This window comes from Ipomoea triloba, chromosome 12 (genome assembly GCF_003576645.1).
Source record: "Ipomoea triloba cultivar NCNSP0323 chromosome 12, ASM357664v1".
Lineage (NCBI taxonomy): Eukaryota > Viridiplantae > Streptophyta > Magnoliopsida > Solanales > Convolvulaceae > Ipomoea > Ipomoea triloba.
The window spans coordinates 2,362,509-2,389,539 of NC_044927.1; the positions used below are offsets into that span (position 1 = coordinate 2,362,509).

Sequence of the window (27,031 nt, forward strand, 5' to 3'; positions counted from 1 at the left end):
AAAAAAAAAAAAAAAAAAAAAAAGAACGTGATAGTTGACATGCGTACATATATAATGAATGCAAATATATATAATGTACATTTATCTTAGTATTTATATATATTAATGTAAGTTTATTATGAATATAAAAAAAATAGTACAGAAAAATATTATATTATTAAACATAATACATTAATTGACGCTTAATACAAAATGAGATCATTTTGAATCAAGATTCATCATGTAAGATCAATAAACATTGATAAGACATTTGGTTAGAATGAAAGAATTAAGAAGGAAAGAAATTATAATTCGATAGGAAAAGAATAAAGTAGAAATAAAATATAAATTATCAATAATATTCAAAAAAAATTCAATTACAATCAAATTACACCGAACCAAACGGTCCTGAATATAATTTGGCGGCCGGTGGGCGGTGGCTTACTAGCTTGTAGCAGTTCGGCTGTCAGGTTGGTCCATGCTTATTTACTACGGAGCATTAGATTAGACCAAGCCCATCCCTCCCTGCAAGGGATGGGCTTGTATTCTTGCGTGGCTCAAGCTTGCAATTAAGAATGTGTCAGTCTGATCCACATTCCGAAAACAAGGTGTTTTTTTTTTTTTTCATAATTTCAAAAAATAAATTTTAATAATAATAATAATAATAATAATAATATTATTATTATTATTATTATTATTATATTTAGAAAGTGTATTGAAAATATAATGATGTGAAAGTAAATTTTTTTTTTTTAAATGAGGGAGTATTGTTTTGGGGCAAATAAATTTTTATGACCCGTTTAATTTGTGAAAAAAACAATGAGAACAACAATAAGAAGGAACTTATCGAATCTAAATTTTATAGAAAATACATTATTTAGAATATTAATTTCATTGTTTAATTTGTGGGGAATAAATTGTTGGAATAATTAGTAATTTAGTATAAATATTCAAATACCCCTACATAATTTAAAAATATATGAGCGTAATATAAGATTCATATTGTTGTAACTTTTCTCACAATGGATGGAAAATAAAATATCACATGAGAGTGTGAAATTCATTTTTCTCAAATTTGAGTAATTTATTTTTTATTGGATTAAATTCTCCATCAACCAAACAACGTGAAATGTTTGTTTTTCTAAATTTGAGAAAAATCTTCTTTTTTTTTTATGAACCAAACATGTTATTAGACTTTAGGTTGCACGAAAATTAAAAACTGAAAAATGCAAATTAGACCATCACCATTAGTTTTTTTTTTTTAAATGAGATTTTTTGTTAGGTTTTTCCAAAGTGAAGGAGAGATGATAGGAGGAGAGAGTTCAACTGCTAAAAAATGTTCAATTTTTTTTTAGAAAAGTTATAAAAATTCAAGGTTGGTGCACATAGCACTATCCAACGAGTAGGTTGGCATTGAGTTGTTACCTTTAATGTTGTAGTTTCAATCTCCTTAGACATGATAAGGACTAAAATTAAAAAAAAAATAAAACAAAATATTACAGAGTAATTTTTATTTTAAAATTTCATATTACAATAATTTATTTATGTGTCACTGTGAATTTGTCACCACACCAACTTTGTTTGATGTACTCAATTTTTTATAAGTTTGATTGAATCTCAATCTTAGGATCAATAATCACTACTACCTTAGAGATAAGGAGAGGAGTAAATCACGAGATGCCTAGCTAAGTGTACGTCTTTCAACTAACCGATAGACTCTCAAATGCTTGTACACTAGTGTTAAGTTTATAACTTTATTTTGAATTAATTGACCGGTTAAGTTGTAACTTAGGATTTACTCAATTTCTTTGTCATATAATAAAATAATTAAATTAATTAATCTTTATTAAAGACCAAATTAGTTAAATGTTCCATATATCATAATAAACAAACCTTTCGCAAGCATACTTATGAGTTATGAATTATGATTGACAATGAAATTCAACCGTACGAGAACGAGAGAAATGGAATTATTTATGATAGATTGATTAAAAAAAATTAAAAAAAAAAAACTTAAAGTATTGATTAGATCTAAATGCATGACACCAGCCTCCTAAGTTGACTTTAATAATTCATTAATCAATATGCAATAATAATGTTTTTTTTTTTAAAAAAAAAAGTAAAATAAAACATTGCCAGTTACGTGCCCTACTGGCAGCCTCCAATAGAAAGTAAGCAATTTAAAAGTGTCGTATTTAAGCCCAACTATTTATTGCGATTGTTATGCCATGATCCTGGGTCCATCTTGCAATGTGCACTCGGGTTCAGATTCACAATTTTAAAACTTTATATTCACAATTATAAAATTCTATATTCACAATTACAAAACTCTATATTCACACTTTCATAACTCCATATTCAATAATATAAACACAATTTTTTAATCTATATAACAAAATTACGAATATAGAGTTCAAAAACTGTGAATATTGAGTAATGTAATTTTGTATATTGAGATCTAAAATTGTGAATATAGAACTCTAAAGTTGTGAACATAGAATTTTAAAATTATATTGTAAACATGGTCTCCGGTCCACCTTGCAAGATGGACTCGAATCCATAGCATAATTTGCCCAATTTTCCACAAAAGTAAGATTTTTTTGCTCTAAGGCCCCACATCTTAGTCGGATAAAATAGTAGAAAAGTAAATCATAGTAACATAATAATTCATTAAGTAAAAGAATTAGTGTATAATGTCCACAATGACATTACCACATCGGTGAAATTTTCACACTACGATTACCGTAGTTCGCTTATGTGTTTTTCTCATAATCTACTATTTAGGAACCAACTAATTTACTTAATAATAGCATCCATTGTTGTCTTTCTTTTTTTTATGAGAAAATGTTGGTGAAGACAACCTAAGTAATTTTCTTGATGAAATAGACAATCATCGTTAAAGACAAATGATCTTTATACTTCCTCTGTTTCATTTTATGTGTTTGATTCGGTTAACGAGATTTGACTGAAATTATTTTTAATTTAATTTTTTTATAATATTAAGTTTAATATTAATATATGAAATATATATATATGTTTAGAAATTACATTAAACATACTATTAAACACATAAAAAATACTTTTAAAAATACTTTTAAGATACAGAGTACTAAAAAAAGAGAAAAAATTAAAATAGTTTGATCAATGAATAATAAATAGAACAGATAGCCAAAGACCTTGTGGTCAAGCGGCACCCGGTGTACACTCCCATGCATGTGGAAGGGGGTGGGTTTGAGCCTCCGTAGAGGCATCTGTTGACTCTTTGTACTTCAGTAGGTTGAGAAAGTAGTTATGAACAGATACTACATTGTAATTGAGTTAGTAGAACTCAAAAAAACAATAAATAAATAAAAAAAAAGATAAAATGAGTAATAATTTATCTTAGTTAGCTGTTGAGGGACCAAATTGAGTATTAACTCAAATTAGGTAGAGACATAACTACACTATTGCGCTATCTTCTCAAGTATGAGAGTTTCGCCGAGTAACAATATATGATTTATTTATGTAATTATAAAAGTAAGTTATTATAATTAAATCAGAGAAGATGCTGAGCATGACTTATCTTTTTATTATACTTATAGTTGACCGCGAAACTTCACTTGACACCCACGAAACAGACCTTTAATTTGGCCTGAGACAAATAAAAGATGCGTGGGAGGATCGGAGATTAGCATAGCCAAGATCAGAGGCGATGAAAATGGACGCGATTTGTTGCGGAAAGATGGAGGAGAGATCGTCGTCGTTCCGGCGGGTAGGAAGGAGTAACAGCACGCTTGTAGCGTCGGAACTGGAGGCTTCCGAGGCGGCGAGAATCGTTGGTTACAGCAGGCTATCACAATCTATGCGCGTGTACGATGAGCCGGCGAGCTGCCGGTACGATAAGAGGAGGAAGAACAAAGCATTGGCTTTCCTCATGAAGGTATTTTCCTGCAACAACGCCGGCGACGCCACCGCGATCGAAGGACAGACGGCGGAGAAGGCGGCGGAGCGGAAGAAACGGCAGTCGTCTTGGCTTCCGGATCACCGGCGGAGATGGCCTGTTCAAGGATGGTGAGAACTGAGAAGAGATTAAAAAACTTTTTGAGTTTTTTTTTTTTTTTTAATTCATTTTTGGTCCCACAAGTATAAAACTATCTCCACATTTAATTCCTAATTATTATTTTGTTGATATTCAATTTAACAAATTTAAAATTTTTGTCATTGATCTCTCTAATCTAATTTTCAGTAACTAGTAATTTACTTTAAAGATAAAAAAATTAAGTGACAATTTTGCCATTCAAGAAAAGTCGATATCAAGTGTGAAAATGATCTCATAATTGTTTGATATTTTTATGCTAGTTTGGTAAAGCTTTGATATTTGTGAATCTTCAGGGGAAAGGGGATGGAGAATGAAGAAAAAGGTGCAGAGGTATTGGTTGAGCAGAAGAAGAAGAGAAAACAGCCCATCATATTACCTAATCCTTACCGCCGGTGGCCTGTACAAGGATGGTGAAATCAAACAATTCTGCAATGTGCATTAACATTGTAGTGGTAATAGGCCTGGTAAACTAAGCTCACAAAGGACCTACTTGAATACTTGCAATACTACACAAGTGAATGAATAGAGGAAATGTTTTGTTTCTCCTTGTAAATGTTTTTCTTGCTTATATTTTCATTGAATATCTATAAATTATAGTGATACTAAAAATCCAATCACATGGAGGGGTGTATCATAATTACACCTTGCAAGCTAAGCTTAGATGCAACAATATCTTTCCAAGTTCAACCTCCCAAACCAAGGGGGGCCTTTGAGTGAACCAATACCAAATAAGTTCTGCATATACGCACCTTCAAGTTGCGAACCTTTGCTATTTCCCTGCAAAGGAAAATCTGATAAATATAATTTTCTGTATGGAAGACAAGAAAACAGTTAGTGAGGTAGATTTCATGTTTCTGGGGCAAAAAAATTAATACACTCACTCCTACTAAATACAACAGGTTTAACAAACATTGGCAATATAATGCCTGATTATAAAATCACTTGACTGCAACAAACCATTTGTCATTAAAATACTTGTTATAAACCTTCACTGATCCATGAGTGGTTTTTGGTTTGAGTAATAACAAACTGTACATAACCAAATTACAAAAGTAATTGGAACAATACTACTGCTTTTGATTGTCCATAAGCCGTTACAGGAACTTTGATAAGAGAACCTTGCATTTAAGTCTAGAGAGGAAAAAGCCAAATCCCCAGACAAAGAAAACAGCATCCATAGCAACTAATCAACCATACTCATGAAATTTTTTTGCATGAAAATCTCATGACTGGAAGATTCAGAAATACAGAAACCATTGGAGATGTCATATAACTCCACCCCTGCTAGGCTTGGCTACAATTTGCTGTAGTACTCCTTTCCATCTTTGCTGACACCACAATTCTTCAAATCATTGAATTCATGGAAAAATCTCAAGTCTTCTTCCACCAAAACAGATATAATCCACTACCAATATCATGCAAATACAAGAACAGGTTTAACAAACATTGGCAATGCCTGACAATAAAATCACTTCACTGCAACAAACCATTTGCCATTAAAATGCTTCTTATAAAACCTTCACTGATCCATGAGTAATAACTAACTGTACGTGACCAAATTACAAAAGTAATTGGAACAATACTGCTGGTGTTGATTATCCATAAGCCATTACAACTTCCTCTCATTCTTGTTTGCATTTCAGGTGGAAAATTGACAAGGGATGGTTGGATTTCTTGGAACTTTGACAAAAACATTAAGAAAACCTTGCATTTACTCTTAGAGAGCTCCATACACAATCTGAAAAGAACAATATTTGCAAAATCCCCAGACAAAGAAAACAGCATCCATAGCAACCAATCAACCATACTCATAAAATTTTGCACTAAAATCTCATGACTGGAAAATCCAGAAATACATAAACCATTGGATATGTCATATAACTCCACATCTCTTAAGCTTGGCTTCAATTTGCTGCATACTCCTTTCCAGTTGCTGACAACATGATTCTTCAAGTCATTGAATTGATGGAAAATCAAGTCGTCTTCAACCAAAACAGATATAATCCAAACACCAGTTCCATTCATTCATTCAGAATTCTTTTTTTTTTTGAAGATCATTCATTCAGAATTCTAATAGGCCAAACTTCAACATACAACCCAGAGCTCTTTACAAGCCAAAAATACACCACAAACTGAAATAAATACTAACAAAAGGATGAACTTGAATTGGATGAATTGGAAAACGAAGATCTTTGCTCCAACGTAGTTGCTAAACATTGTATTGGGAACTGTTATTGGAGATACCTTAACCGTTCATTCATAATTGCATTGTTAAAATTCTAGGATATACTCTGCAGGGTTATTACAAGATTTCTCTAGCTAATGCATTTGAATGATTATAAAAGCAAATTGGGCTATTTTACCTTTCGATTTCGCAGATGATTATGTCGTTTGGGAGTTGAGCCGCAGCCAGAGCGTAAAGAAACAAGAGCACAACACAACACTGAGAGGGAAGACCCGGGCAAAAAAGATCCCGTGCGATCTCCCCCTCGGGAACCCAAAAAATTGTTTATTTTTATTAAGTTTGCGACCTGCCATGTGAGCGCACCCGACATGGCAAAGGTCTGAGATGACAAAAGATCAATCGGGACTCAAGCCCAACATATCTCCTTTTACATCCAAACTTTCAACCAACACATTAATACAATCCGCCTATTTTCTTCGACACCAATGCTTCTCCGCCGCGCCGGTAAACCTGACATCTTCGAATAGGTAAAACGCGGTGACCTGAAAGAACCTTCAAGGCTCGGATTATGAAAACAAACATAAAGGCGGCGACTTCAAATCACAAAATTAAACAAAAACGCAGACAAACCTTTATACCGTGAGAAAAGAAGATTAAAGATAAAGAAAAATCGCAACTTTCAGAGAATCAAGCGGGGAGAAAAACTATATCAATAATTAAAGATGTGAAGATCGAAAGAAGTTTGCCTTATCAATTGCCACGGGCATGAATCACGCAATAACGAGCAGTGGTTGAGTCTCGATACCCCGTAAGAGAAAAACGACGACGAGTTTTGCGAGGCGCAGAAAGAGCGGCGTTTGCAATTTTCCGCGAAAACGCTGGTTTTATAGGATGTGAAGGAGAAATATAGGGGAGGGATTGATTGTGATGGAAAGCGATCTACGGTCAGTATTAAAACTCGTTAACCGACTTGCTCTGGCGGTTATCCAGCGCGATATCACGTGGCATTAAAATCAATACCCCTTTTTGAGTCCTACTTGGAAAAGATCTTTTACGAGTTAATCTCGAAGGTCGGATTTTACAGTTTCATAATTTTACTTTACCCTTAACATTTTACTAATCACGATCCAAATCAATACTTGTGGTAGAAATTAAATTAGTCTTAAATTATACTAATCACTAAATTAATACTATAACATTAATTATAACTTTTTGTCAAGAAGACATTTAATCTTCAATTCCAGCTTGGTAGATTCATAAAAAAATTATTAATATTTGTCACAAAAAGTCATTAAACAACATAGAACTATAGGCAATCAATTGCTCTCTGTCAAAAATCATACGTAATAAAATTATAGATATAAAATATTATATATACTCCTAAATTTTAATCTCAACTTTTATTTTCTTATTCATATTTTTAACCCAAATACTCTTGATTGAACCCACAAAATAAAAATACATTATCATAAATTGCCATATAAGAAAATAAAAGCAATGAAATAAAAAAGAGTATGTTTAGTAAAACTCTAAAAATATATTATTTAGCTACAACCCATTATTGCTTTATCATGATCATAGCCAGCATGTGTGTTCAATTATATTTGTCAGTTCGACCATCAAATGGGAATTATTATGTTTTATTCTTCCTTATATTTATAATATAATTTGGTACAACAAATACTATACCCACATATTTATTATTATATATATATAAAATAATAAGATTTTGTATAAGTATTCATGAATACAATCATGTATATTATATTCAATTTTATTGTTATTCAATTTACGAAAAAGTCTGCAATTGTTATCTGAAAGTTTAATTAGGTGGAGGAAGATCGCCTTATAACCCTCCTACTTGGTAAAGGTAAACCAACCTAGGTTCCTTATACTTGATGGCGGACTCAAACCAAGAACAATAAACTCCCTTTAAGAGTCAAATTTATAACCTTATAATTATCAAGTTAAATATAATGTCAAACCAACTCGATTGTGGTTGTTCCAAATTCTATTTATATTGTTAGTATTGATGTCAATAGTCTTTATATAATCATGTATGGTTAACTCAACTCGACAAGGATTACCTCAAATTCTATTGTATGTTGGTAGTACAGATACCAATAGTCTTATACAGAAGTATAACAAATATAGTCTAATGTAACATACACTTGTAACATAATATAAGATAATGGGCAAAGCACAACTCATCTCATGACTCCATCCTTAAAATTATTATATTGAGCAGCAAACAAAGCTAAAGAACAACTATGTTTTGCTGTATTACAATGAGCACTGCCGGCCTGTATGCCATTTCATGGTTTGCTAGCTTATTACATTTTTCGCTTGAGAAACAGGAAGTAATTAACTGCCCTCTCTGCAACATTTCTCATCAAACATCATAGGATTTGCTTTCAAAATCCCTGCCACAGCTGTGCACAGACGTGAAGACGTAGAGGAGATGAATCCAAATTGCGGAGAGAAGGAAGGAAGGAGAAAAAATATCTCTCTCTGTTATTCATTTGAAAAAGAAAGAGTTAGAAAGCATGTATATACAAAAGTCTAACTAATATGTTAAACAGGTGGCTATATTCTAACAAACTAGTATAGCTGTTCAACTGATAGACTAGGCTACTTTCCATTACTCTGTTGTGCACCTTCTCCACCTGTGTTCCCTTGTTCAATATGCCCCTACAAGTTGGAGATGCCCAACTTGGAAGTGAAGTTAAGAAAGGAACCAGGGGTGAGGTTTAGTGAAAACATCAGCTAACTGTTGTCCTGTAGAGACATGAAGGAGCTTGAGGAGACCTTTCTGAAACTTTTCTCTAACCAAATGGCAATCTAATTCTATATGCTTTTAGGTGCAATTATGTCAGTTGATCCATAAACTGGGAGAGTTGCTGACTTGCTGTGTGGCAAATGAAATATCTGGTCTGGTAACAGTGAGGTAGATCAATTTTCCAACGATGCTTCTATACACCGATGGGTCATGAATAATGGGACTATCATTCTTGTGCAGCTTGACATACGGAACCATTGGGCTGTGGACGGGGTTGCTTTCCAAAAACCCAGTTTCCTTTAATACTTCAAGAGCATATATCATACACATACACTAATAAGCCAATGAAGGAATCATTTGTGCCCTTAGTGAACAAAGAGTAATTTTTAACCTTCTTAGACAAAACCTCGTGCAAGAAGCTCTATTGTGAGTTTGATGTTCCCCTGTCTGTTGGCCTGCTTAAGCCCATATAAGGATTTCCTGAGCCTACATACTTGCCCAAGTTTAGGAAGGCCGCTACCTGGAAGTGAAATCATGTATACTTCTTCATCTAGATCTCCATGCAAGAAGGCGTTATTGATGTCCAACTGGCGCAAGAACCAACCTTAGACAACAGCCACTGCAAGAAGAGTTCTTATAGTTGCCATCTTAGCTATTGGACCAAAAGTCCTAATGTAGTCCAACCCAAGTAATTGGGTATAGCCCTTAGCCACAAGCCTAGCCTTGTAACGTCCGATGCTGCCATCTGGATTACGTTTCACTGTGTACACCTATTTGCAACCCACTAGTTTCTTAGATGAGGGCATGTCTATGAATTCCCAAGTCTGATTAGCTTCCAATGTTAAAATTTCATTATCCATAGCTTCTTTCCAGCAAGAATGTCTAATAGCCTCTTGATATGAGGAAGGTTCCTTAATTGATGAGATATTGACCAAAAAAACTCTTATGGGCCAGAGACAGATTATTGTATGATAGAACCATACTCCCAAAAAAACAATTATTGTATGATCTGATCCATACTCTCAGTGGAAGAGTCAAAACACATTTATAACAGCATACCTTGACTTGCACTAAAGGTCAGTCCTTTGCCATTCCCCAGCAAGAAAAATCTGATAAATATCCTTTTCTGTATGGATCCAACCTTGAACCAGTCTTCTTTAATACATCTGGAATATGAAAAAAGTTAGTGAGGTAGATTTCATGTTTCCGGGGCACAAAAATTAATACACACTCCTAAATACAAGAACAGGTTTAACAAACATTGTCAATATAATGCCTGATTATAAAATCACTTGACTGCAACAAACCATTTGCCATTAAAATACTTGTTATAAACCTTCACTGATCCATGAGTGGTTGTTGGTTTGAGTAATAACAAACTATACATGACCAAATTACAAAAGTAATTGGAACAATACTGCTGCTATTGATTGTCCGTCCATAAGCGATTACAACTTCTTCTCAATTCTTGCTTGTATTTCAGGTGGAAAAGTGACAAGGGATGGTGGATTGCTTGGAACTTTGACAGAAACATCAGAGAGAACCTTGCATTTACTCTAGAGAGGAACAATATTTGCCAAAACCCCAGAAAAAGAAAACAGCATCCAAAAATTTTGCATAAAAATCTCATGACGGAAAGATTCAGAAATACATAAACCATTGGAGATGACATATAACTCAACCTCTGTTAGGCTTGGCTACAATTTGCTCCAATAATCCTTTCCATCTTTGCTGACACCACAATTCTTCAAGTCATTGAATTGATGGAAAAATCTGTGCCTTTTTCCACCAAAACAGATATAATCCACTACCTATATCACACAAATACAAGAACAGGTTTAACAAACATAGGCAATGCCTGATAATAAAATCACTTCACTGCAACAAACAATTTGCCATTAAAATGCTTCTTATAAAACCTTCACTGATCCATGAATGGTTGGTGGTGAGAGTAATATACAGAGTAATAAATAACTGCACAGGACAAAATTACAAAAGTAATTGGAACAATACTGCTGGTGTTGATTGTCTATATGCTATTACAACTTCCTCTCATTCTTGCTTGCATTTCAAGTGGAAAAGTGACAAAGTATGGTTGGATTGCTTGGAATTTTGACAGAAATTTTAAAAGAACCTTGCTCTTAACTCTAGAGTTGCTCCATACACAATCTGAAAAGAACAATATTTGCAAAATCCCCAGACAAAGAAAACAGCATCCATAGCAACCAATCAATCATATTTTGCATGAAAATCTCATGACTGGAAGATCCAGAAATACATAAACCATGGGATATGTCATTTAACTCCACCTCTGTTAGTATGCTGTATACTCCTTTCCAGCTTTGCTGACACCATGATTCTTCAAGTCATTGAATTGATGGAAAAATCTCAAGTCTTCCTCGACCAAAACAGATATAATCCACTACCAATATTATGCAAACACCAGTTCCATTCATTGATTCATTCAGAGTTCTAATAGCCCAAACTCAAAAATACAACCCAGAGCTCTTTACAAGCCAAAAATACACCAGAAACTGAAATAAATACTAAATAATGAACTTGAATTGGGAAACGAAAAGCTTTGAACCCCACATACTTGCTAAACATTGTATTGAGAATATACATTAACCGTTCATTCATAATTGCTTTGTAAAAATTTTAGGATATACTCTGCAGGGTTAATTTCTGAAATTTGAATGATTATAAATACAAATTGAGCTATTTTACCTTTTGATTTCGCAGATGATTATATCGTTTGGGAGTTGAGCCGCAGCGAGAGAGCAAAGAAACACAAGCACAACACAACACCGAGAGGGAAGACCCCGGGCGAAAAAGATCCCGTGCGATCTCCCCCTCGGGAACCCAAAAAATCGTTTCTTTTTATTAAGTTTGCGACCTGCCATGCGAGCGCACCCGACATGGCAAAGGTCTGAGATGACAAAAGATCAATCGGGATTCAAGCCCAACATATCTCCTTATACATCCAAACTTTCAACCAACCAATTAATACAATCCGGCTATTTTCTTCGACACCAATCGTCGAAAGCGCTGCTTCTCCGCCGCGCCGGTAAACCTGACATCTTCGAATACGTAAAAGGCGGTGACCTGAACGAAGAACCTTCAAGGCTCGGATCAAGATTAAAATATGCAAAAGAAACATAAAGGCGGCGACTTCACATCACAAAATTAAACAAAAACGCAGGCAAAACTTTATACCGTGAGAAAAGAAGATTAAAGATAAAGAAAAATCGTAACTTTCAGAGAATCAAGCTGGAGCTTATCTATCGTCACGGGCATGAATCGCGCAATAACGAGCAGTCGTTGAATTTCGAAACCCCGTAAGAGAGAACGACGACGATTGTTGCGAGGCGAAGAAAGAGCGGTGTTTGCAATTTTGCGCGAAAACGCTGGCTTTATAGGATGTGAAGGAGAAATATACGGAAGGGATTGATTGTGATAGAAATCGATCTACGGTTAGTATTAAAACTCGTTAACCGACTTGCTATGGCGGTTATCCAGCGCAATATCACGTGGTATTAAAATCTATACCTCTTTGAGTCCTACGCGTGTTAGATCTTTTACGATTTTATTTTATTTTTACAAATAGATCTTTTACGCGTTAATCTGGAAGGTCCGATTTTACAGTTTCATAATTTTACTTTACCCCTTCGCAAGATTTGCATTTTACTCATCACACTTGTATACTTGTGGTAGAAATTAACTTAGTCTTAAATAAAATCTCTCTTCCCTAAACCAATACTATAACATTAATTAGTACTTTATGCCTAAAGATTTCCTTTTCTGTTTCTTTTTCGGTCATTTGATCTTCAATTCCAGTTCATATTGGTAGCTTCATAAAATTAATTAATTATTAATATTAATTCAATTATTCTGTCAAAAATCATAAATCATAATCTTCAATTACATGTACTCCTAAATTTCTCTCCAACTTCTATTTTCGTACTCATAGAATGCATCAATAATATCATTGTCGCGTAGTGGAGTACTACTGACTCGAACCCACTCCTATCCTATCATTCATGTGGAAGTATAAATCGAGACACCGAATACCTAGACCACAATTTTCATCATTTAAAGAAGAAAAAGAAAATGCATTCTTGTGTCAACAAATATCCACATATATTATTATTATTATATATATATATATATATATATATATATATATATTTAGAAAACAAAAATAAAATGAGCATAAACTAACAAATTTAGGAACATAAAACCAAACAAAAAAGAAAACAACTATATGTATGTATTTTGTTGTGTTGTGTTGCATGCATAGGTTGTAGGTGGTAGCTAGGTTGAACGGTGATGATGGGGTTGGTGACGACCTTTCTCCTTCTCTTTTACTTCGCTGCCTTGATTTTCACCATATTCTTCTAATAACCCACATTACAGATCAGACCACTATTAGCGTACGAACTATATGTGCAATTAAATAAAAACAAAAAGACAATTACACTAATCTCGTGAATAAATAATTATATATGCTTAGAGAGCTTTTTCTATCTGAATTATTCATGTATTCAAATTAATCTCTCAATTATTTTTAAAATAATACTACATTGTAGCAGAGTCACGTATTACTAAAAGAATTATGTGAATACATGATGAATAATTCATTTTCCTGATAAAAACTAAACCATTGAGCTGAGGAACAGATAGAGAGAAAGAGAGAGATTGATTACCAGAGGCAGAAGGAGCATTTCCTGGGATAATTTTGTGGTGTTCTCCTTCTTCTTCCTGTGTATTTCCGCCGTAGATCCCTCCAAAGCCTTCCTCGTCCGACCTCGTCGCATATCCTTCCCCAAAGGATGACATTGTGTCCCTTCACATTAAAACCATCATTATAATATTCATATGTATCGTCACATAATAATATATTATCAGTGTTGTGGTTGAACAGCATAGTTATGACTTCTCAAATGAGAGGTCTCAGATTCGAACTTCAGTATGAGGTATTGACTCGTGTTCAAAAAAGTATGTATAAACAAATGATATACTGTCACACAGAGTCAATAATACTCAAATAACTAATGTACAGACCTGACTTTGGGTGGTTGTGCGGCAGCAGGCGGCGGCGGCGCCGGTTTCTCGGTGTCGTTTACTTTCTGCATGTCATCGGCGGCGTCGGGACAGCTGCCAGCGGCTCCTGTAGTTACAGGTCGTCGTAATCTGATGTGGCTCCGGCCACGCAATCGGTGCGGCAAAGGGCTAACGCTGCAGAGGGCGGGTGGTGGGGTTCTGGCCGTTGCTAATCGGAGAGCGGTGAGCATGTTCTAGTTCTACGCCGTCTGATCTTAGGCGGTTACGTTGCTTTATATTATAGAGATATGGAGATGAGAAGAGATGGGTGGAGAAGTATGTATATAGACATAGTAGGCTGAAGAAGAATAGAATGTCCTGGTCAGCTCTGAGCAGTCGTCTGGATTTCTCGTAGCTTCACACGTATACTTACGACCCACTACAATCTGCCACGTACATCTACGCCACATTAAATAACTATTGCTACAATAATCTACATCTTTCTATTATACACTTTTTTTTGCATTAAAGCAACCAAACAATTATATACGGAATACTTTCTAAGTTTTTTTTTTTTTTTTTTTTTTTTTTTGGAATAAAAGACTTAATTCACTAAATCATCAGCAATGCGATCGACAAGAAAAAGGGGAGGGATATCAAACCATTCCCCGCAACCTGACATAGAAACGATTTCCCTAGCAACAGTGTGGGCAGCACGATTCGCAGACCGCTTAACAAAATGGAAGTGTACACTATCAATCGTGGATGCAACTTCTTTAACATCGTCAACAATAAAACCGAAAACAGAATTAAAAGATTCAGAACGTAAAGCATAATAAACTAACTGAGAATCCATTTGAACGTCCACATCTTCCATACCTGTCCCCCTCAACCAACTTAGGACTTCCCTAACACATACGGCCTCGGCAACTTTAACCTCGTAGATCCCATCTAATCGCATGTTTTTCGCAGCTAGAAATCTTCCACCATCATCCCGTAAAACCCATCCAAACCCCATCACGTTGTTCTCCTCGTCAAGAGCGGCGTCAGTGTTAAGTTTCACACGCCCAAAACTGGGCGGTTTCCATCTACGCAAATCATACTGGCCACCCGTTCGCCCTTCATCTCTCTCATTTGCAATTCTCCAATTCCTAAAGAACGTAAGGGCCATATTTGTGACAGCTGAGGTCGTGAATGCAATCCCTTTCCACACCTTGTCGTTCCTACTGCCCCATAATCCCCAACATAGCATAACAAATTGAGAACTCAACTCAACATCAAGCTTGGATAATATATCAAAAAACCATGCACTCACTGTACCTTGGTTATCCATCGCCGGCAGTCCAATACGTGTCCAAACAGCTACTGCAAACGGACACTCCACAAAAAGATGCATGCAGACTCCATTACCTGTTCACACATATGGCAATACAGACTACATGCCACATGCTTGGACAGCACCGCGTCATGCGTGGGAAGGACTGACGATGCAAGTTGCCAACAAAATAGTTTAACCTTAGGAGGCACCTGCAATTGCCATATTAAACTCCAAGGCTCAGTAGTATTGAATTCACCAACAAGCTGCCTATAACATGACTTTACTGAATAACAACCCTTTGATTCACCATTCCATACCCAACTATCAGGTGGTTTGCGTAGACTTACCGGAATATTAAGGATAATATTTGCATCTCTTTCATCAAAAATGTCCCTGACGCAATCAGTGTCCCAACCGGATCCATTGGCGTTAAATAACGAGCTGACAGTAGCATTACGAACAGAATCATGCAGTACAGTAGTAACAAAAGGATTCTCCGCATCTCTTTCTAAGTTTTTATGTTGTATTTTAATTGTCTTGTATTTTTTGCATTTATCCCACGGTGGGGAAACCCCGAGTATATGGGGTTATTGGGGTATGCCAAAATTGCAAAAGTTGCAACTAAAAAAGTTATTAAAGATCACATGTTTGATTCTTAATAAGATCTTTTTTAGTCCATTAATCATAATTTTTTCAATGTAATTTACTTTTCTTTTGTGTGATTTGTGAATTATTACAAAAAATTAAATTTATTTCATGCATACTTTCATATATCGATTGATTTTGCTCATCACTAAAAATAAAAATAAAAAAGATGCATGTCAGTCATTCAAATTAACCAACAAGTCAACAACTCATTTAATTGTATAAATAGTACCCATTTTGGAGTTTATGTTCAAAAATCTCTTATATTCCAACCACTCTATGAGAACTCAACAATTTAATAATACAAATATACAGTCAAGATTACTACTACTTCATTGTTGCTTTGTTCCATTGGGCATTCTCCTTTCAACTTACCTTAATATTCAATTATTTGAGTACTGTAACTCCTATCAATTACAAGTAAATTAAAAATTAATATTTGAATCATTATGTTGACCATAAATCCTAACAACAACAGCTAGAAAGCTGATGGCAATGATGCTTGCAACAGTCCACACCAAGCAACAGCTATTGTGAAGGATTACAGTTTACTGCAGGATCTTAGACTCTTGTCCTCAGATAGCAAAATTCACTCGCTCTAGGACCCTCTCACACTACAATTCGACAAAATAGTGAAGGGTAAAAAACCCAGTATCCGGTATGCACAAAGAGCTCACTACATAGACACAAAGATGAAATTCTGAGAAAGTGAGAAGAAGATAAGTAACAACCTAAATGTTGGGTCTTTGTCAATCAGGAAACCCAATTGCAGAACCAAATAGAAAATGACATCTTTCTATATTATTAATTACATTTGACCAAAGTTGGGTTGCTTGTCCTACTGTTGTTGTCCTACATGATCACTTTAAGGTTTTACTGGTTGATCAATCTAAATAAGAGTTAAAGCTCCGGTTGGAGGGATAGGGAGTATCCTGTATCCATACATACCCATCAAGCTACTATAGGCTGATAATGATATGCAAAAGCAACAAATGCAGAATTACTCTGTGTTCCATCACCCTACCAAATGAAGGAATGAAGTTGAAATCCACAATTGTCATTATCCATGACAAATCACAGTTACCCACTTGCTTAATCACAGTTGGTTCTCTCCCATTTCCATCTATTTTTTTCAACTCCTCCCAACAACAAACCTGCCCACAAGAAAAAGTGCCAAAAAGAAAACCTACTACTCACATACCTAAAAACCAAAATAAAGAAACCTCACACATATTAACACAGGACTTTGGTAAACTGTCAAATTCATATCTTGGGTTGGTTGTAAGAACTCAAAAGAGAGCTTCAAAAATTATCACATTGCTCAATCTTCCCTAATTTGTTTATCATATTGCTTAATCTGAACTTGAAGATTTAAAAGAACAAGCTTCCTAACTGATAATCAAGCTTGAAAAGAGCCAATTAAACTTAGCTGTATACATAATTCGAGTCTGGCTTAATCCACACCACATAGTAAAAATGCCAGGGAGTGGAGGTCTGCCAAATTCGAGATATTAAAATTCAATCAATGCCACGAGGAAACAGTGAGGAGAGGCTCATCATTCCAAGCTAAGGAGAGGAAACCTGGGGGAGAATCAATCAGACTGTATGAAGAACTGTAGTTATAGTTCCATAGAAGAATTTTTGCTTGACTATGGGCGTAATGGCTGATGGCTACAGCCTTAAACCCAGAACTTTCCATCAGAATTCTCCAGTGATCTTTGTCTTCCACACACTCTGTTTTGGCCCCCTGTTCCTCAGGCCTCACCAATTCCGCGATTCTCCGGCCAAGTAACAGGCTTTCGACCTTCACCCTCTCTGGCGAATCTCGGGTCATGTTCGGATCCAGAGACTCGAATATGGCGGAGTAGTATTTGAGGGCGTTTTCGAATCTCTTCATAAACCCGACCCGGTTCAGGCTCATTTCGTATTCTCCCAGAGTTACAATGCTAGGGTTTAGTGAGTTGGCTAGCTTGAGTGCGGTTCCAACGGTAGCCGTTGTCTCGTCCAGCAAATTGTACAGCTGGAGCATGAAGTTAACGGCTAGAATTTCACCCGGGTCGACCCGGAAACTGGACCCGTTTAGGGAGTGGATTGGAGCCAATACCGGTTCAAACTCGAAATTCAGATCCAGAACTTTCGCGAAATCGCGCAAGCGGTTACCGGTTGCCAACAGTGACGCCGCCGGGGAGTTTCCGAGCACCGGCGAGGGAATGCCGGAGATCCGGATGCTCTCAGGTTTACCGCCGGACCTGGTAGCCAAAGCCTGTAAAAGAGCGGCCCATTGGATTCCCTGAACAATACCGAAATCGATTATATGAATCTTCGAGGCTTTCTCAGTAGCTTCGAGAATCGCTTGATTTGCAGTTAGATGAGCGAATTTGGAGTACGGACATGCGTCGTTGAGGGCTTTGTATGACAGCGTGAGCTCTTCTGAGCATGCTTCGAAGTTCGCCGGCCGCTTTTCCGGCGAGTTTGAGAGGCGATTGTAAAGAGCTTCGGAGAAATAGTACGCGACTCGCTCCGTCGGGTCTCCGAGCTGGGAAACGGAGTCTCTGATTCGTATCAGTGATTTCACGGCATTCTCTGGCTGCGAATCGGCGAGTCTAGCAAAGTCTACCAAGGCTTTCAGTAATGGCTTCGAAGATAAACTCTCCGGAGAACTACCTTCTGCAACGACGTCGTTTCTCTGCGCCGTTTGCTTGGAGTCCTTAGCGGACGGCGGCGGAGGCGTTGGGAACCACGGCAAGGTCTGAGGCGGTGGAGGCGCGTGATTCTGATTCTTCTGATTGTCGGTGAAAATAATGGAATTGAGGGCTGAAGGAGAAGACGAGGCGATACGGAGTCGACTCGGACAAGCAGAAAACGGATCGGCAGAGTATAGAGCGGCGAAATCCGAGTTGTTGTGCCAGGTGTCGCAACCCGAATGAAGATTTGAACTCGCGGTGGAATCTCCACCGTCCATCAACCCCTCCATCCACTCATCCGAGTCAAACTCACCCCCTCCGCCCCCAAAATCCGGGAACCGAAACGCCCCCAACTGGTTATCCAAGCTGGGGAACTGAAACCCGGACTCAACGGCGGCGGGAACCTGAAACGGATCGGCAAAAGCGTGGGCGGCGAAACCGCCATTGAATCCGGCGGCGGACCATGGATTGAGGCAGAATGAGTTGAGGCCTAACAACTGCTGCTGCTCTTTCTGCTGCTGTTGCTGTTGCTCTTGCTGCTGCTGCTGCTTCTGCTGGATCACTTGTTGGGCAATCGCCATTAGATTTCCACTGTCAGTGCACATATAAGCCATTTCGAGTATTATCCAAACCCAATCTTTTTTGCTTCCCAGAGACCTGAAAATGTGTATGAGTGAGCGGGAGAGAGAGAGAGAGAGAGAGGATTTTGCTGCAATTTATGGAAAACGAGGGTTGATTAAAGAAAAAAGATTTTTCTGAAGTTCACTGGAGGGGTCATAGTGTCACACTACTTTCTAGTTTTTTTCTTTTTAGTTTATATATTTTATTTTATTATTATTTATATGCTATTTTAAATAAAATAAATTATTCACTTTCCATTTTATCTAATAAGGTCTAGTTCAAAAGTAACCAACTAATGAAATAATTGGGAAAATAACACTTTTATCTCTTGAAATGTACACTAAATAGCATCTTCAATAGCAAAATTTTTACAAAATTTTTATAGGCATGTTCTAATCCTTAGCCGCCCTGTTGAGGTTTGTCATCCCGATGAAAACGGACCGACGACCTTTACACGTACTCTGGCAAACGGCGCACGGCGCGTCAACATCGCCGTCGCTACGCCGCTGAATTGCAATCTTTCAAAGGACCTCTATATATATATATATATACATATATATATATCACCAGGCTGTCACTTTTCAAAATCTACCATTAACAGTAACAGATGATGATGAGTCAGCTACGTGCTGGACTCGCAAAAGCTTCGACTGCGGGAGGATATGAAAGAGTTTTATTAAAACGGAAAGAGGAGAGAAGATGGGGCCCATTCTACCACCAAAGATTTAGAGAAATGACGGCCTCGTGGGCCCTACTATACTGGGCCCAAAATGGTAAAGTGGTAGTAGGGACCATCCCTGTCAAAAACCAGTAGTTACATCGTCAATTAAGGCCTATTTTATAAAGTAAATTTTGATTCTTTTAAAAAAATCACCTCTTTAAAAAAAAAAAAAACTTGTCGTATAAGTTAAAAATATATATATTACTCCATATTAAAATCTCTAATTGAAATATTTTAAATGAAATTTATGTTAATTTTTTTATTTATAAATCTATATGTATATAAAATTATTATTTTACCCATAACTTTATAGTTTAGTGGTACAGGGTAACTCTTCCAAATAAGAAGTCATAGTTGGAGTGGTATTGATTTTTTTTTGGTTCAGTAAAATTGAAAAGATAATTATGAACATATAGTACATTGTAACAGGTTCAATAGTATATCTAGTATTTTCCTTTTTATATATTGGATCCACGGTGTAAAATCAACCCTAATACAGAAATATAATTTGCCGTCAAAAACGGAGACCAACCAACCTGTAAAGCAGCTGTGGTTCATATCATACCTTATTAACGGCAATGTCGATTTGGTTCATTCTAGTCCTCCACTTTTTCTGTTTTCTATTTCTTTTATTTTTACGGAGATTTTTCTTTTAACAAGGAGTTTTGGTTAATGAAATAATAAACACTATTGTATTTATTCATGGGGAGTAACAATTTTTGTGGGACATCTCAACTTAGGAAATATTGAATAAATAAAAATGACACTATGCTGGAGGCAACCCTAGTCGAATTGGTCAATCAATTAACTTGAAAACCATAAGATTACAAGCTCAACCCTCTTTGGGAGCTATCTATTGGTCTTCTTAATTCGAGTCATTCAGTTAACTATTTTGTTTAGTGGTAATGGCCATTAGAGTATTAGATCATACAAAGTGAAGGACAATACTTAGGGTACGTTTGGTTCGCACATGGGAATCGGAATCGGAATGGGTATCAAATACTTGGTAAGGGTAATGGGTTTTGGTGAAAGTATTTAGCATGTTTGGTAGTTGGGTGGAATGGGAATGATTATTAATAGTTGGGAAAAAAATGATGAAGGGAGATGAAACCCTTATTTAATAAGGGTATGGGTTTTGCCATTGATGGGGGTATTCCAAACCCATAGTAGCATTCACAAAACCTATCAACCAAACACTAACAATCACTTTCATACCCATACCTTATGCCTAAACCCCCCAACCAAACACACCCTTAGGGTCACTTCATTATTGGTAATATCATTATGAAGGGTGAAGAATCTCAAATATTATTTTGACTAATAACAGATCTTTGATGTACATAGGTAAGCTAAATTATTGCATGAGTAACGACAAAAGTGGTTGTTAATCAGTAGTCAAACCTAATGATAGCTCGGTTTCTTTGATTCAAAATGGATTAGTGGAGGCTTCTAATATTTGTAGTGTGTGGTTGGGACAAAGCAGAGACACATCTACTGGCTTTTTGAACATCTTTGAATGGACTTTTGGGGCAAGGAGACACTAAAGATTACTGCAATTTTCTGCATCTTTGAGGACAAAATTTCTTGATTTGATTCAAATCATGTTTTCTGTTTTAATATGGAGGAAAAGTGGGTGGAAAAGGGGATCCCTAAGAGGAAACAGATTGGAGATTTGGAACTAACCATAAAATCCTCACATGCATGTGAAAATCTGCTCTCCTTTCTGCACTAATCAACTAGTTTTCCACAAAAATGGTTTGGATATGAGAAAAAAAAAAATCATGAAAATGTGATTTACCATGTCAAACTTTCGATCATTCAGCTTAAGATCACGGGAGGTCTCGTGTTTTGTCAATCAGTTGACAGCCTGTGGACAACACAAAGGAATACGTGAGGAGATGCTAAATAGAATGCATAATCAGCTTATAATGGAAGTCACAATATAGTAGAATTTAGAAAGCTGCATCTATATAGCAATAAGGGGAAACAGTCACATATCTGACCAAACACAATAATGTCAAGAAGAGAATTTAGACTGAGCCGATTGGTGCCAGGAATTGATGTGCAGGTTGCTTATCAGGCTGGGAACAAGAGCATTGGGATCATTCCATTTAATAGTCACAACTTCAGAGAAAGAGTTGATAAAGTGGAGAATATCTTCACTTCAAAGAATATACACACACCAAAGTGTTGGCACCTTTGTAACAACAATACCAGGATTACCAGCAAAACTAGCAGTTTGAGAAGCACCAGGAAGTCTTTCTTTGAGGATCTCATGGGGTAAGTGGTTGAAGGAGAGGTATATGCAGCCCTATATAGAATTAGGCACCAAAGGGTACTTTAAAATCCAGTTTTTGTAAAGGCAGGCAAATGAAAAAGAGAGAAAGCAGTTTATGCAAACCAAATAAGATAGATGTTTACAACTTTCAAGACCATAAATCCTTAACAAAGTTTGTTGGTTTCATCTATTACCAAAAGAATATTGTCTTCACACAAAAGGCAAAATTCCTCACGCTGGCTCGACAGGATAGTGCAGGGATAAATCACGGTGACAGCTCATCTGAGAAACAATGCCGGGTACTCACAAGAAGTCTACCACAATAGGTGTAATACCCACATTGCGGCTACCTACCATGGCTCGATCCAATGTCTTTCCTCCTTTCTTTTTGAATAAAGTTGAGTAGGTTGTATAAAGTTTCATATCACTGAACAACACAATTGTACTAAGAAAACAACAAATGAAATCCAGAGGGTGTTTAAGGGTTATACATCAATATTGCTCCTTCAATACAGTGTATGGAGTACTCCAAATCCTTCATGAATTTCCACCATCATTGTCCATGAAACACCACCTGTGGATAGATATGCAAAATCCTCTACTGTCAGAACATACTATTTCATAGACTATTCCTGAAAATGACTCCTCCCCACATTCACCATGATACCCTACACATTTTGATAAATTTCATATAGTAACTCAATCAAAGATATAGTAACTCAATTGAAGAACTTAGGAGCTGTTTTAATAATAGGACAGTGGGGAACTCAGTATAAGTTGTAAAAGTTCAATTCCGTAATCATATATTGAGATTTGAGACAGAAATAGGAGAAATTACAAGACAAACACGGTTACATGGATCATGGGCACTGAACAAACAGTAATCAGGTTAGCAAATGAAAACCAAATTCCAGTCATTAAAAAACCAATGTAATGTAATGAAATTAATTATTAAGAAATGTTTGATAATCCCATAACTCGTCAAATTTATAGAAAGAGAGAGAGGGAAGATAATATACTGTGAGTTGAGAAGAAGAGCTGAAAATAGAGTCGCCTGAGAAAATTAATGTGTGGATATATCTGCAACTCGTTGCTTTTGGGGATAGAGAGAAGAGAGACGGGGAAGAAGGAAGCTACACAAAAAAACGAAAGCAGAGTCGCAGCAGAAACGCTGACGGGAAGTTGCAATGTCTCTTATACATTTTATGAGAGTGAGTATCAAGCATCCGCTGTCGTCCAGCGGTTAGGATATCTGGCTTTCACCCAGGAGACCCGGGTTCGATTCCCGGCAACGGAATTTTTGTCCTGTACGAAATTGACTTGTTTACTTTTTACCAAGTAATTATAAATGCGATCAGCCATAGCCAATAAGAAAAATATTAGTGGAAAACCATCTCACCAATATTTACAATAAAATTATACTTTGTATCATTAATAATAATTATTTTTCTCAAAATAATATTACAATTTAACATATAAATATTAGTATATTTATTATAAGTAACGATTTATTTATTTCAAATTGATATCAAATTTTATGTAATAAGTATTATAATTTTCATCATAAGTAAGTAACAAGCAATTATCATAAATTCAATTAGTAGTTTATTTAGACTAAATTAAGGCATTCAAAATTCAAAACCTGAAGCATCCTTCATCTCCCGTTAGAAATATAATCACTAGATCATCAAGTCAAAAGTCAAAATCTCATGTTAATCATTCTGTAGCAAAGGGAGTAAAATAAAAAACACCCAAAACCTAGGCCAAACTCGATAGCTTGATTCTACTTGATATTAAGTCATCACTGTCTCAAATCCCCCTAGATTTCACATTGAAATCTGTACCACCAAAAATAAGTTTAAGTTTTACCTAACCAGGCACCATCTTCAGTTTTCAGCTTCCCATTTACAAAATTCTACCGAGATTCCCACCCTGGATGTAATCCTCCTCTCAGAGATTAGGAAAATGAGGAAAACATAACCTTGTTCTATACTCCCACAAAAAAGTCACTTCCACAAACCATAAACCAGCTTACATATCACGTCAGTTGTTGAGGCCAGAGAGCATGCCTCCAGTTGCAGTAGGAAGAACAACCTCCCACCCGGGTCCTTTGAGAGGAAGGGCATTTGAACATGCCTGCTGAGGCTTCCCGTTTTCCTTTGAATGAACAACTTCCAAATCACTACGGTCCATCACTCTTTCTAGGTCTTCGTCGCTGATATCTGTCTGCACCAGCTTATCTTCAGCGTTTTCTTCCTCCCGCAGAAGAGCCAGCAAGTCCTCTTCCTGAAACATAACATGCATCAGACTGGGGAGTTAAACTTCCTTCAAGCCAAACAAATTGAAGCATCAAACTAATTATACAAACCTGCAAGATATCAGTACAATTAGGATTGCTCCTCTCCTGTTGGAATTGTCCTTTCTCAATCACCACATGCTCAAGCTTTAGCTTACTAAAAGCTCTTTTCAGAATCCGACCCTAATATCACAGAAGTTGCAAATTACTTCATTGCAAGTATAGGTCAGCATATCATGTTGCTGCAACATTGGTTTGTAAGACACTGGCAGTCATACCTCGACAGATTGGGCAGTTGCAAGCCTGTAAACATGAACAGGTTTTGTCTGACCTATTCTATGGCATCGATCCATTGCCTGTAGATCCATCTGGGGGTTCTGGAAAAGGCAATACCAAACTAATAAATCAATCTAGTCTAGAAAGATAAATGCCAGACAAGAGAGAAGGGACACAATACAGGAGATTTATATTAATCTAGATGACCATATTTGAGTGGTATAGGAAAGAAAAGGTGAGAGGACAAGATCAACGTAGTACCCAGTCACTGTCATATAAAATGCAGGTGTCAGCAGCAGTGAGATTAATGCCCAACCCACCAGCTCTAGTGCTAAGGAGGAATATTCTATAAGTGCTGTTCGCGTCATTGAACTCATTAATCTGTTCAAAGCAAACAAACATATCAAAAATAATTACTCAGTATTTATATATTTACCTACGCTAAGCTAATAAAATAGACTTAAAAAATGTTCTATAATACCGTCACTAAAGATCTTCAATGCAATGAACAACCTCAATAATTTAATGGACCATTATTACTGACTGCACTCAAACAACGAGCCCAGAACATTTGATCATCACAATTTAAGATAAATCAACTCCAACATTCAACCATGAAGACATCAGAGAACAAAGTCTATCATTTACAGCATTTTAATAAAGCGGAAGAAAAGCATTAAACTATGCATTCTGCCAACCAATAGCAGAGAAACTTCCCAACAAACAGAGAGAAACAAGAGGCAAATTCACCCTACAGAACAGCAGATTTTGATCTCACCTAATATCAGAAGAACAAAGTACATAGAAAATAAGAAACCTAGAAGTGTGAGTAAGTGAACTATAATATGCATTTTAAAGATGCAGAGTGAACTTCTACAAACACCATAATACTATACAATCTTCAAAGGAATAATTTACCATAGACAGCCAACGGATGTTATGGTTTTTCATTTTAATAGGGATGTGAAGTTGCAAAGAAATTAGATGTGAAGCAATTATAGCAATTACCTGTCTTCTCCTTTCATCCAACTTGACATTGCCATCAATTCTACAGACTTCAAGATTCTTTTCACTAAAATAGTAGTCAATTATGTCCAACATTTTGGTCCACTGAGAAAATATCAGAACCTGTTGTGCCAGCAAAAGATATTAAGTGAAAATATGAATGCTATGAAATATGAAGCACATCGTGCATATATTTAGACACATTTAGTACCTTGTGTTTTCGAGCAAGCAATTTTCCAACCAGTTTATCTAGTAACTGAAACTTGCCACACTGTGCAACTATTTGCTCCACAGGAGGGAATAAAACTGCCCAAAAGAGAAAGTTAGACAATTTAAGACTGGCAACCACCCGTTGAATACAATACCTGCCATAAATTGAAAAAGACATACAAGAACCATCAAATTGAGACTCCAAGAGGTCAGGATGGTTGCAATTCTTCCGAAGTTGAATCATCAGATTGTTAAGCTTTCCTTTGAAACCACGCACTGCATATACACCACCATATTACAACAAAATACAATAGAAATTTCTTTATTCACAAATCAAATGGAATGATAAGCCACTATGAATTATCCAGTTACTGTGCCAGTGTGCTATTAAGCATTCCCTACCATAAAAAATAAAATAAAATAAAAATTCATTACTAGTTGAAACATTCTCAATCAGATGGCCTTCCAGACTCTTATTGATAAGATGCTCCTGGAAATTCTTCTGGTGCTCAGTCAGAGTGGCATATAAAATTATTTCTTTCTTCCGAGGGAGCATTTGCTCAACATCTGCTTTTATTCTCCGTAAAAGAAAAGGGCGCAATATTCCATGTAGTTTTGCCACGATCTGCATTATTCAAATGCCAACTTCTGAAGCTAAGAACTTTCAGATGAGGAAACAAACAGCTTTTAGTGTAAACTGTAAAGTAATAATACCTGTGCTTTTCGCTTCTCTGCCAAATCTTCATTCAAATCTTCATTATTTCCCTTACCACAGAAGTTAAACCTAAATAGTCATAGATGGAAGACAATTATCTGGTCATACAAAAGTACAGATTTAAGGCCACCCTCTAAACAGAGCAGTCATACAAAAAGGAAAAGCGGGGGCGGGGGGGGGGGGGGGGGGGAAAAAAAA

The 27,031-nt window shown here is 36.3% G+C and overlaps 5 protein-coding genes, 1 long non-coding RNA gene and 1 other non-coding gene across 21 annotated transcripts in view; 2 read left to right on the top strand and 5 right to left on the bottom strand.

Annotated features, from left to right (window-relative positions):
- Positions 1-3,451: 3,451 nt before the first annotated feature.
- On the bottom strand, positions 3,452-7,120 carry LOC115999200. Of its 2 annotated transcripts, XR_004094000.1 has the most exons (3): positions 6,421-7,120; positions 4,807-4,865; positions 3,452-4,016 (listed from the first exon to the last, which is right to left on the bottom strand). It is a non-coding gene; the product is annotated as an uncharacterized LOC115999200 (long non-coding RNA). The 2 variants fall into 2 exon arrangements; XR_004093999.1 differs by lacking the exons at positions 3,452-4,016; positions 4,807-4,865 and adding an exon at positions 5,000-5,990.
- On the top strand, positions 3,645-4,610 carry LOC115999199. The gene is made up of 2 exons (XM_031239007.1): positions 3,645-4,029; positions 4,351-4,610. The coding sequence occupies exons 1-2, from the start codon at positions 3,671-3,673 to the stop codon at positions 4,469-4,471; spliced, it is 480 nt and encodes a 159-aa protein (XP_031094867.1). The 5' UTR covers positions 3,645-3,670; the 3' UTR covers positions 4,472-4,610.
- Positions 7,121-8,307: 1,187 nt separating the features above from the next.
- LOC115998236 lies at positions 8,308-12,424 on the bottom strand. Of its 8 annotated transcripts, none has more exons than XR_004093856.1 (4): positions 11,749-12,421; positions 10,358-10,832; positions 10,081-10,187; positions 8,308-8,753 (listed from the first exon to the last, which is right to left on the bottom strand). XR_004093856.1 is itself a non-coding variant. In XM_031237736.1 (4 exons), exons 2-4 carry the CDS (start codon positions 11,922-11,924, stop codon positions 8,635-8,637), a joined length of 402 nt encoding a protein of 133 aa, XP_031093596.1. In that variant the 5' UTR covers positions 11,925-12,126; positions 12,277-12,424; the 3' UTR covers positions 8,308-8,634. The 8 variants fall into 8 exon arrangements, 2 of the variants coding, with proteins under 2 accessions (XP_031093596.1, XP_031093595.1); XR_004093859.1 differs by having other exon boundaries at positions 10,704-10,832; positions 11,749-12,420; XM_031237736.1 differs by lacking the exon at positions 10,358-10,832 and having other exon boundaries at positions 11,749-12,126; positions 12,277-12,424.
- An 813-nt stretch (positions 12,425-13,237) lies between these two features.
- LOC115997917 lies at positions 13,238-14,358 on the bottom strand. Its single transcript, XM_031237338.1, has 3 exons — positions 14,086-14,358; positions 13,728-13,867; positions 13,238-13,418 (listed from the first exon to the last, which is right to left on the bottom strand). Exons 1-3 carry the CDS (start codon positions 14,313-14,315, stop codon positions 13,336-13,338), a joined length of 453 nt encoding a protein of 150 aa, XP_031093198.1. The 5' UTR covers positions 14,316-14,358; the 3' UTR covers positions 13,238-13,335.
- Positions 14,359-17,065: 2,707 nt separating this feature from the next.
- LOC116000256 (SCARECROW-LIKE protein 7-like) lies at positions 17,066-23,475 on the bottom strand. Of its 7 annotated transcripts, XM_031240298.1 has the most exons (6): positions 23,351-23,475; positions 22,526-22,905; positions 22,251-22,364; positions 22,057-22,134; positions 21,852-21,920; positions 17,066-19,368 (listed from the first exon to the last, which is right to left on the bottom strand). In XM_031240298.1, the coding sequence occupies exons 5-6, from the start codon at positions 21,869-21,871 to the stop codon at positions 17,550-17,552; spliced, it is 1,839 nt and encodes a 612-aa protein (XP_031096158.1). In that variant the 5' UTR covers positions 21,872-21,920; positions 22,057-22,134; positions 22,251-22,364; positions 22,526-22,905; positions 23,351-23,475; the 3' UTR covers positions 17,066-17,549. The 7 variants fall into 7 exon arrangements, with proteins under 7 accessions (XP_031096158.1, XP_031096155.1, XP_031096156.1 ...); XM_031240295.1 differs by having other exon boundaries at positions 21,852-22,364; positions 22,526-22,715; positions 22,823-22,905; XM_031240296.1 differs by having other exon boundaries at positions 21,852-22,134.
- An 81-nt stretch (positions 23,476-23,556) lies between these two features.
- On the top strand, positions 23,557-23,628 carry TRNAE-UUC. Its single transcript has one exon. It is a non-coding gene; the product is annotated as a tRNA-Glu (tRNA).
- Positions 23,629-23,965: 337 nt separating this feature from the next.
- Positions 23,966-27,031, bottom strand: part of LOC115997909 (ATP-dependent DNA helicase DDM1) — a 7,067-nt gene continuing 4,001 nt past the window's right edge. Inside the window, exons 8-16 of the mRNA XM_031237327.1 lie at positions 26,833-26,902; positions 26,554-26,743; positions 26,299-26,394; positions 26,120-26,214; positions 25,912-26,031; positions 25,165-25,284; positions 24,906-25,004; positions 24,700-24,810; positions 23,966-24,617 (exon numbers count right to left, since the gene is read on the bottom strand). Coding sequence (XP_031093187.1) covers positions 24,375-24,617; positions 24,700-24,810; positions 24,906-25,004; positions 25,165-25,284; positions 25,912-26,031; positions 26,120-26,214; positions 26,299-26,394; positions 26,554-26,743; positions 26,833-26,902 — 1,144 coding nt within the window. The 3' untranslated portion in view covers positions 23,966-24,374. The remainder of the gene's footprint in view (positions 24,618-24,699; positions 24,811-24,905; positions 25,005-25,164; positions 25,285-25,911; positions 26,032-26,119; positions 26,215-26,298; positions 26,395-26,553; positions 26,744-26,832; positions 26,903-27,031) is intronic.